The sequence below is a fragment of the Olea europaea genome, unplaced genomic scaffold, assembly GCF_002742605.1.
Source record: "Olea europaea var. sylvestris unplaced genomic scaffold, O_europaea_v1 scaffold1381, whole genome shotgun sequence".
In the NCBI taxonomy this organism is placed as follows: domain Eukaryota; kingdom Viridiplantae; phylum Streptophyta; class Magnoliopsida; order Lamiales; family Oleaceae; genus Olea; species Olea europaea.
This window is the reverse complement of record NW_019231325.1, coordinates 44,188-55,974: the sequence shown is the minus strand read 5'-3', so window position 1 is coordinate 55,974 and position 11,787 is coordinate 44,188. Positions and strand designations below refer to the sequence as shown.

Here is an 11,787-nt window from a genome sequence, read left to right as displayed (position 1 = left end):
TTTATTTTACGAGAGAAATCTCATGCCCCTTGGAGGGAAATGAACGCCTCTTTAGAGTAAACACGGGAGGGAATGCTATCCTACTAATTTCAAGTTACTATAATTTAGTCTTGGAAATTGTGTGGCAGTGACCTTGGACTGTGGTGATTAACTGATCACGGTGGCAAGTGTTACGTAAAATTAAAGCTTCTTATACATTTCATAGATGACAATTTGGATAACATTGTGTGAAATTTCAAATATGCTTTGATGGGAAAGTGTGTTAAATTCAAAAACTATCAAATCATGTATTGAAACGTGGCACACTGTCAATAATGATGTTAAATAAAATATACAAGTAACATGATTGGTGACATAATATGCCTATGGCCTAGGCTATCCAATCAATCTTCACATTGGTCAATTGATGTGGCACTAGCATCGTGGGGGACAAATTACCCTGGGACAATATGATCGACGGTTGGCCATTTCAGCTGCTCTACCCATTGCACTATCATCATTACAAAAATCTATCCATATTTAGCTCCTGTTTGTTATTCATTTTTTCCATTATTTTCCATTATTTTACTCATTTTTAACTACACATTCTTCATCAAAATAATATTACACCTAAATCAAAAACTTTTCCTTCTTTTTTAACCATACATTTCAATATCAATCACTATTTTATAATACATTTTCCCAAATAATGAGTGACAAACACAACCTTAATAAAATTGCATATCCATCATACAAACACACCAAAATAAACTTCCGCTTATTTCTAATCTAAGAGAACATTCTTCATAAAAAAAACTATCATCAGGAGCAGGGTTAAAAAATCTTTGATGGTACATAGAGAAATAGTGTGTAATAAGAGGTTTTTATATGAAACAATAATATTATCATTTACATGTTTTCTGCAAAACAATTTCATCCTTTCTTTTTTGCCTAGTGCATACGTTCAGAGCAAACAAACGTTGTGCAAAACAATCCCACTATCCAATTCTTGTATCAAAACATCATAAAGTCCTTGTTTGATCCTCATTATTTTCAAAATATATTTGGTTTTCTTTTCTTTTCAACCACATAATTTTCAATAAAATGATATTATATTAAACCCAAATAATTATAACCGTACAACCATACTCCAAATTTTTTTTTTTTTTTTTAAGTGCAAACGTTATCTACTTGAGATATTAAAAAAAAAAAAAAAATTAAAAAGTAAAATATTCTCTCTCTTCTCCACATCCAGTGCCCCCACCCAACCTTCCATCACCATCACACCAACACCTTCCGCCGACCACCACCGCTAACACTACTATCACAACACCACAATCACCATTCTGATCACCTAATAAAGTACAATTTATTTGACCTTAACAGTAGAAATCTTCCATAAATGATGTTCATACATAATTAAGAATTTATTGACAATTGCAATATGTAGTTGCACCACTCAATGTTCAAGCTAATTTTTCCATCATTATGTAACAAGTTGAGACCCAATACACAAGCCGAGAGTTGAAGTTATCGCTGCCTCAACAACTCATATCAAAGACTGAAAATGGTCTTCTTTACAAAGATTAGTTGGTTTAGCCATTTTAGCAAACATCTTGCATTTGGAAAACAAAGTTCTACTTTCCTTTCCAGATTATAACCCATGATTCCCATTGATCCCAGATTATAACCCATGATTCCCATTGATCCAAAGATTTGTGGCCCTGAACAAGAGATGAAGTGCCATTATACTGTAGAAAATATGGCAAGCCTTTTCTATTACTAGGCTTCTTCATCTCCTTCCAATTAATGCTCACAAAGAAGAGCGAATCTTCAATAAGCCATGGAACTTTGATTGCTTCCCACAATAAGCTTCTTAAAATTTCAGAAGACCTATGGTTGCCCTTCAAAATCCTTCCTTTTTCCTAGACCCATTGAAAAGCACCTTGTACAACCACCTCATAAACTCTAGGAAGTATAGAGTAATACACTCTAAAGTCGATTCACTCATTCTTGTCTCCAACGATTAACCTATGCTAGAGCAGTCTGGTGATTAGCCTATCCCGCAATACTCGAAGCCTTTGTAAAGGTATTATCGAATATATATACTGGTTCTAAAGCAAGCTCTTCGACGAGATCAGTGCTAAAAAGTCACTCGTCTAATATTAATTCTCGCATCTCCAAAGAAGACACCAAAACACACCAAATTTTGGTTCAAAATATCTCCAATGTAGTACCAAAATTTGCAACATTTAGGTGCAAAGTGAATTTTACCATTTGTTTTCATTTGCCAAACATATTGGGTATTGTGTCATTTGTGTTATATATTTTTTAATACAATACATTATTATTATTATTATTATTATTATTTAAAATAAATTTTAATAATGTAAAAAATAATAGCTAAGGAATTAATTAAAATAAGAATACAAAAAAAGTTTAAAATATAACAAACACTATTATTTAAAGTTAACACGGCCTTTGTTTGAGTCCCATTTTCGGAGAAAGAATGAATTTTTGAATAGTATATTGATGAGTAATGTGTGGTTAAAAAATAAAGAAAAGTTTTGAATTTGCATGTAATATTATTTATTGAAAAATGTGTGATTGAAATAATGTCAAAACACTGTTGAAAAATATATTTTTCCAATAGAATGAGGCTCAAACAAGGGCATGAAATATATTACAACAATCACATACATACAATACTCTAGAATTATTTATTAATGAATTTAATATTTTTGTAAATTTAACATAATTATTTATTTAGTAATTTATGTTTGTAAAATAAATAAAGAATAATTTTTCAAATAAATAAATAAATTATTAAGAATAAAAAAGTGAAGAAAATGATTAAGTACTATTTATTTGGTGTAAGTTTTGGTGTAATGATTGGAGATGATTTTTAGTTTGATATAAAAATTGGTGTAAAATAATGCAAAACTTACCTCAAATTATGATGCATTATTGGAGAACCTTGATGAAACATGTGTGCAGTAAAGAGATCTGTGGCATGAGGCATCCTTAAAGGAAATGGGTATGCTCCGAATTTGCAGTAGGCTTGTGAGATAATAAAGAATTGCAATCTATATGAAATGGGTACGCTCAAGATTGGCTGTGGCTGGTAAGATAAATAACGAAACATATTTTTCCCCCTTGCTGGAAATACGTTAAGTCAGTCTTAAAAATCCAACCACGAATTTAACCTTTGAGGTTACATTTACTGCATTCTTGAAACTTAAAAATTGACAGAATACACGAGAACAAAAACTTTGTAAAGTTTGGGAGAATTCTGCCTTTTTTATAACTTGAAAATTCTTACAATCACACAGGTATTTTCCTAACTTCGTATATATTTACACATGAGCATGACAAGCCTATTGCGTTAAATATTTGAATGCTTGCTGAACTTTGACAAATGACACTAGTTAATAACTGAAATTAAAAATGTATTTCAATGGTTATTGAATTTTGCCAAATGTTGCTACTTAATAATTGAACTTAAAAATGTATCTTAATGGTTATTGAACTATATGCCGTGTTATCTATCCATTATTCAAATGGGAAAATCCGTTAGGTGGCTTCGAGTTAAGTAATAGCTGGATAACTATGCATCGTGTTACCCATCCATTGAGATACATTTTTAAATTTAGTTATTAAGTAATAACAATTTCTTTTTCCCTCAAATTGATTCTATAAAACAAGAAACTAAAGAAAATGAAGAGAAAAAAGAAGAAACTCAAATCAACATCAGTTACCTTGGCACTAATTCGAAAATTTTTGTACTTTTATTTAATTTTTCTCTATCAATTTATTTCAATGTTCCTATTATCTTTCTTTTAGTCTTTTTATGCTAATTTTGAGATATGGTGAACTGATACGAGTTGATTTGAAAATCAAACATATTTTTCATTGTAGGTTAAGAGAAGCAAAGAAGTACAACAACAAAAAAACCAAAAGAAAAAGAAATGGCTAATGAGCTGAACAATCTAGCTATTCAAGTGAATAAAATGATAGTTGTCGATGAAAGGGGTATGCTAGTCTAGAATTTAATGACTCCACAAATCATTCAAAGTTAATTTAGCATCAAATATCTTCCATTTGGGTAGCAAAACTTTCGGTTGAAGACTAACATTGTCCATTTATTTCAAAATAGATATCAGCAAAAGTTCTATTTTACTTCAAATTATGTCTCTAATTTTTTGTTTTCTCTCTTTTCCCTTTCATTTTCTTTTATTTCTTTTTTCACAGAGATCGATTTGAGGAACTTAATTATTGAATTTAAAAATGTATCTCAATAATAATTGAACTATGCCAAGTGCAACTACTTAATAACTGAAGTTTAAAATGTGTCTTAGTGGTCATTGAACCGTACCAAGTGTTATTATTTAATAATTGAACTTAAAAATGTATTTCAATGATGACTGAACCATGCAATGTGTTATTCATCTATCTCTCAAGTCGATGCCACTTGTTGAATCTAATGGATTTTCCTACTTAAGTGATGGATAAATAACAAGGTAATGATGGTATCGATTTCCCTGATGACCTGGCTCCCAGAAAATTGGGCCTGGTTTCTCTGTCTAGATTGACCTCGATCCCTTGATTCTCTTCTTCAAGGTGATTGTTCTCTGTGCCCTCTCTCCCCCCTGCTCGGGGAGGTGGATCTGCGAGGATATTCATTCCTGCTGGAAGGGTGTGGGTTGCTTCGATCAGGGCGTCGATTGGCGTCTCGGCACTCAATAGTGTTATGCCCATAGAGTTGATGATACATGGTTTTGCCCCTTCCAAGGGTCTGTTTGACCTTTTCTTTTTCTTCTTCTTGTTATCAGCTCTTCCAGATGGTCCCGCTTCAGCAAGGGCATTTTCATATGCTAACACCGGTACTGCATTCAATGTGGGAAGCCAGGGCCTGTCCGGACATGGGAGCTATTGTATGACCTGCTTGGGTCTATTGCTGAGTAACAAGGTGTGCTGCGGGTCCTCGACCTACCTGCCTCTGAGTCGGAGGGAGTCCCTGTGCGGCACAGTTGCGATGATCAATCATTTCTTCACTCACAATTTCCACTCTCATCATTTCCACCAGTTCGTCATATGTGGAAGGATTCTTGCTGCGCAGAACAAAGTGTTCATGTTGAGCCCGCCTTTCAGGGCTGAAAGGGCTTCTCCGTCAGTGACCTGTTCGCAGTAGGTGATTTCGTCTGTAAACCTGGCGAGATAGTTTTTCAGCATCTCCCCAGGGGCCTGCCTCATATCATGCAGGCGTTGCACGGGTGCCTCTCCTTCCCTGCGTGAAAGGTATTGGTTCAAAAATACTTTCTTCAAATCTGGCCAACTTCTAATGCTTAGGGGAGGAAGCCTGCTGTACCACACTTCGGCGGCTCCGCCTAGTGTTAAATGGAAGGCTCTGCATTTCAAAGCGGGCGAGGCTCCCCTTAGGCTCATCTGTGTCATGTACTTGGTGAGGTGCTTCTCCGGGTCCCCCTTTCCTTCATACTTGGAGATTTTAGGTGGCATGAAATTTGCTAGCATTGGGAAGTTTCGGATGTGACGCCTCGAACTTAAGTTTCGAGTGTCACGTACAAAACATAATAGTTTCTGCCATTGGTACATGTAAATACTCTTAAATAGAAGTATTACATGTTAGAAACTTATTTTTAACTTGGTAAAATGTCTCTCATAAATTTTTAATGGCCCGCAGAAGCGCATGTCGACAAGAAATTATACTTTACATATACGGACTCTGCACTGCCAAGGTTAGTTGGGGCGGCAAGTTCGACTATTTTTATAAAATTCATCCCAACTCCGTTTTCTATGAAATTTACGATATTAGAAAGATATTTTCAATTAGTTTTCTAGGTTAAAATATAAAAAATTTCCAAGATCATATAATATGGGCGTTTTACTGAAAATAGTGAGGTATTGCACAGAAATTTCAGATTTGACCCTTCAACGTTTAAAAATTCATATCTCAGGCTACAGATATCCAAATTGAGTGATTCTTGTGCCTATATTAAGACAACTCAATGAGGAACGCAGTAATATTTTCAGAGTCTCAAATGGACGTTTATGAAGTCAAAAATAACGTGTTGAAGTTGACCCAAAAACTGTCCCGTTTCTGCCTCTTGTCACTTGCAAGGAGAAGTTTAAAAAAAAAAGGTCTCTTAACACAACATAGAAGATATAATTGCATAATTTACTTCCGGTACCATAGTACATCATGTCTCATACATGTTTTTATACAATACCATAAGAAACATATGGAAAGCAGTCGAACAAAACATGCAAAAACAAAATTTCGATGCAAAACAACCTTGTCCCTAACCCATCATCGATTATGCCGACTGACTTCCACCAACTTCACAATTATGAATCTGAGAATTTAGTATAAAACACTATGAGTATAAAGAATACTCAGTAAGATACCATGCTTGGATTTTAACATGTTAATACTATACAAAAGAATACAATCAAACACATACTTGCACATTCCGGCTTGCCGGTGCCCTTCGGACTTGTCATAAGACATAAATAGACATCTAATTTTGTGGACTTGTCCAACGCATTCATATTATATTTTTACGTTTAGTTATGAAATAGTAACACTTAGCAAATTCTAGTGACTATTGAGATGCATTTTTAAGTTCAGTTATTAATTAAGTAGTAATACTCAATCAAATTTAGTGACCAATCAAATTAATAATTAATCTCAAGTGTATTTATAGATAAAATATGCAGATACAATTGAATTAAGGGCCCATGACTTAAATGATCCAATGGCCAGGTTTAAACCAATCTAAATTCAGGTGCTTTTTGCTTTATGCAATGGTTAGATCTCCGACTTTACTTCTTCAAATTTGCCTTTGATGAAGACATTAACCAGTGGCGGATTTATACAAAGATTTTGAGATGTAAAAGCTGTACATTTTGAGGAAAATTTAGGGCTCTATTCGTTTACACATTTTTAAAATATTGGGATTATGGTGGTAATTATTGCTTTATTTTTATAATTTTTTTCTTTTTATTTATTTAAAATTGATGATAAATTCGTCGTTGTACAAGACTTTAATGTAGGAATTGAACGTCATGGTTGTTTAGACGGCCCACACCCGGTCCCATTTAAATTTTTTTTTTATTGTTGTTAAAGAATTCAATATTTTAAATGAAAAACTTTATAAAATTTCATTAATTATAACAGAAGATAACAACTAAGAAAATCTAAGAAATCTGACACACAATAAAAACTTTAGTTAACTAAATATATTTGAATAATTTAACTTTTAAAAATAAATAAATAAATTTAAAATTTAACAATTATATTATTGAAGAACTTTAATGAATGGGGCTGATAAAATGAATTATTAAGAACTAAAAAAAGGGAAAGCTTAAAAAAATTAAGCTGTACAAAACCCCACCCCGCCCCCCTTAAAGGGGTAATAGGGAGGGAAATTATCGGGCGGGTGGGGGTGGTTGCCCTGTCCCCGACCTATCCCGTCCTGTTGTCATCCCTATTTTGTATTATCTTATTTAGTGATGTGTAATTAGGGTGAAGTGTCATATTTTAATTGGGGAAAAGTATGGAAGATAGGTAGAACTCATGTTTTCATAACAAAATTTGTATTAATAAAGACAAAAAAGGGGACATATAGGAATACCATGTACGAAAAAGTTAATAATAAATTCATAAAACAACACCTAAAAATACAAATGCATATAAACTTACGCAAAAACTTAAAACTGAATTGCATTGATAATTTCTATAAAAATTATGCCATAGTTGTTTTCTATGTTATTACATCATATTCTATTTTATTGCTAGCGAAGTTAATTTCTATGAACTTTCTACTCATTTCTTTTTGTTCATTTTGTCGGGTAAACAAATAGATGGAATAATCCGTGCATGTTAATTAAAAGCAAAACTACCAATAAAATATAGGACCGTTCCGAGTGTTTGACGTGCAGAGCTGAATGCGTACATTAGTGATCAACTTAGATCAATATAGTAAAAAATTAGTTTCCAATGTGGATAACACCTCAAATCTTTGTTAAATTGTTTTGTGAAATTATACTCAAATATGTGAAGCAAAATCCAAATCCATAAAATTAGTTATATGTGATTTCGTAGAAGTTCAATACAAGTTTGGATTCTATATATTCATCGTTGGAGACTGATTATATAACTGCAATAAAATGTTAATTCATATCAAACTTGCAATATTTTTAAATTAGGCTCAACTTGCTAATGGAGTCTAGGGACTTGTCGTGCAATTTTCTTAAATCCATGTCACAAAATATGATAAATTTTTATAGTGGCATACTTATCCCAATCCTTCGCCTTTATACAAGCTCAAATATGATTATGCAACCCCCCAGCCACTTAGTCAGATTGAAAAATAGGAAGTGAAGAGACAGACTCATGTATAAGAAAATAATTGGATATTTTTGTTTTAATTTTTCAAATTGTCCAATCATACATTAATACATGTCACATCTGAATTTGAGCATGAATGTGTAGCATGATTGTTATGCAACACCCACATAATATTTCAAAAAAAGGTTAAAAAATGTTTGAAATCTTAAAAAACACGATTTTCTTAACGAATTATCAATGTATTCATGTTACAAGCTATTATAAATTATTTTACATTATTTGTTTTCTCTTGTTGAATTACATCTATATCTTTACTTCAATCTTCTTCTATATATTCCTATCCCTTATTATTACTTTGAGCAGTGCCATTGCTATTTGCAGGCAATGACCCCATTTCTGTCTAGGCTGCCTCAGCCTCGGCCCGGAATTTCTTGTAGATATCACTCTTGTAAAAATTCCTCGTCCTTGTCACCAAAAGAAGTGAAACAATTGCACCAAAAACAGTAACTGCGGTGATAATAATGAAAGACAATCTAAAGCATTCTACCCCATTGCAATTCAAGTCCTCTCCAGGCTTCCGGATTCGGCCCATGGCCCGCATTTGCTTCTCAGCTTCCTTATCGTACAAATGTCCTGCCACCCTCACATTGAGCAAATATGACCCAATCGGACTTGCCACGGACCCAAAGTTGTATAAGGTCGAATAGTATTTGAGCCCAAAAAGCTCGGAAATTATCGCGAATAGCAACGGCCATTGGGCTCCAAAGCAAAATCCTATGATCACAGATGCAATATAGAGACCATTTGGGACATTAAATGCAATCAACAAGTGACCTATGCATGAAACTACTAGGGTTAAAGTGAGCATAAGGGGCCTTGGGAATTTGTATTTAATTAAGAAATGTTCAGACAGGAAACCTGAAACTACTCGACCTAGGTAGTTCCAAATGCTTACTAGGGACACAAATGTGCTAATACTTTTTGTCGGATAGCCAAGTGAGGATCCAATCTGTCCTAAATTGTCTATTGCTGTTAAGGTTCCTCCAACCCCACAAATTGTTGCGAAAAATAAGATTAACATGTCTATGCTAAAGAGTGCTTGCAGGATTGTATAATCCTCCCCTCGGTCTGGTGGCCGGAATATACTCTTAGCATTCCAGCAAGAAATTTCTGGGTTTTGTTTGAAATCGGTGGCGGTGGATGTCGGTGGTGGTTGCGAAACCGGTGGTGCCGGCGGTGGTGGAGCAACAACGTCTGAGTTTGGTGGTTTTTCTGTCACAACCTTCAACTGTGAAAGTGAAAGACCATTCAAATCGTCTTTTTTCTTCTTCCAGATATAAATTTCTTCTTTTATAACGACAGCAACTGGGAGAAACAGAAAAATAAGAACAGTTGCTGCACAAATACCAAATTCACTCCTTTTAAAATCGATCCTTTTTTGGAGGATGATAATCACCATGAGAAATCCGGCTAAACCCAAAGATATATACAGAAATCTGTAGAAAACTTTGAGTTCATGTGGGATGTGAAAAACCTTCAAGATCCTGATTGTTCGAAGAAAAGCAAATGAGATAGCAGCCGGCAGCCAACCTATGAGCAAAATAAGTGATCTCGAGTCATTTCCATAAATTGCATGGTAGATTTGAGTAATGATTGCACCACTCAGGCCAACATAACCCTTGAGAAGGCCTAAAACCGCGCCCCGGCTCTCCGGGAAGTTCTTCACGGCGGTGACAAGGGCTCCAGTATTGGCAAAAGACTGAGAATTTGCACCAATACATATGTATAAACACATGTGCCAAACTTGGGGTTTTGAAATTTTATTGGATACTGCAAGCCATATCATGAAGTAGCCGAAGAAGTTAAGGACTGCGCCGATGGATAGCACCACCCACGGCGGTGTTACCTCGTTAATTAGGCCAGAGAGGATGCCAACGTTGGAGCCTAAGTCCTTGAAGAAGCTGAGCAAGTTGAGGGTGGTTTGGTCATAGCCAAGGGAGGATTTTATTTCAGTGGAGTAGAGGCCAAACATATAGGTGGCACCAGCCGCCGACATGATGAGGATGGTGGCAAACACCATGAACCACCGGCCTATGAGGATTTGCATGGCAAAGCTCCTCATATTTGGCCAATCACCACCATTACCCCCAGCGGCAAATACCATTTTTCTCACTCTTTTTATTGAGTTTTACTGTGTAGTACTTGTGAGTTTAAGGTAGTTGCTTTCTAACAATATTGTCATGCTGCGAAATTTGTGCTGTTTTAAAGTCATAAATAGAGCGTGTGTGTCTGTTGTAAAGAGACTTCATGGTGGACTTATCTGGCAAGAGGGCTTCTTGGAACCTAACATTGAAAACGTAGTATAGTATTTTATATAGCTAATAATCAATCAATTATACTCCCTCCATCCTGTTTGTATAAACTGATTTTATTTTTCACGCAGATTAAGAGGTCTTATTTAATGTTATTGAAAAAATAAATCTTGTCAAAAAAATTTTTAGTCTACCCTTCTTTATATAAGTACAATTTCAAAATTAAGTGGGAAAAATTAATTATAACTATGCAAATTAAATAATGGTATATTAGTAAAAGAACAAAACAAAATATTTTCAATAAAGAAAAGGACTATATAATTGTGACAAATAAAACGGAGGAAATAACTTATAAGTTGGCTTCTGGGGACTTAAAAGTTGAAGACTTTCTCAATTCATTAATATGGGGGAGAGAGCAATGATATGTTTGGTTTATCGCGTGTTTATGATGTGAAAATAATACAAGAATTACTGTATGTGACATTTGTCCGATTATTTAAGGGTCTGTTTGATTGCAAAAATGGAATTGAATTGAATTGAAAAAGAATTATAAGGAATTAAATTGCCTAAAAATTGTTTTCCTGGGAATTGTAAATTGTTGTTTTTGATTGGTTTAATTTTTCACGTGAAAAATGTTGAAATAAAAATATTTTTTGGTGTTCGTTTGACTTTGTTTTACATGAAAATTGTCAGTTAAAGAGATAGATTTTACTGGTATTGGAATGGAATTTGTTTCCATTGCCAACAAAAAAAATCAAGAAAATCATCTACCTTTTGGTATTCATTTGACTTTCTTTTATATGAAAATTATCAATTAAAGGGAAATATTTTTTTACAATAATTCTTAAAATTTGTTTTCATTGCCAAAAAAAATAAAATGTGAACAGTAACCGGAAAAATCAATTCCCACCAAAAGCAAGAAAATTGCACTTCCCAATAAAATCAAGAATCTAAATTCCATGGAAAACTAAACCCTATCAAACAACTAAAAGTTGGAAAATGCAAGGTAAATTCCATTTTCTATGGAAAAAATTAACCAATCAAACATACCCTAAAATTATTTTCACAAATATTACGTGAAATTAGTTTAATTTCTTTCTTTATCTCAGTTTTAACAATTTTTAT

At 33.9% G+C, this 11,787-nt stretch overlaps 1 protein-coding gene across 1 annotated transcript; it reads right to left on the bottom strand.

Moving 5' to 3' along the window:
• Window positions 1-8,568: 8,568 nt before the first annotated feature.
• On the bottom strand, window positions 8,569-10,613 carry LOC111375519 (protein NUCLEAR FUSION DEFECTIVE 4-like). Its single transcript, XM_022998355.1, has one exon. The coding sequence runs from the start codon at window positions 10,512-10,514 to the stop codon at window positions 8,751-8,753; it is 1,764 nt and encodes a 587-aa protein (XP_022854123.1). The 5' UTR covers window positions 10,515-10,613; the 3' UTR covers window positions 8,569-8,750.
• Window positions 10,614-11,787: the final 1,174 nt, after the last annotated feature.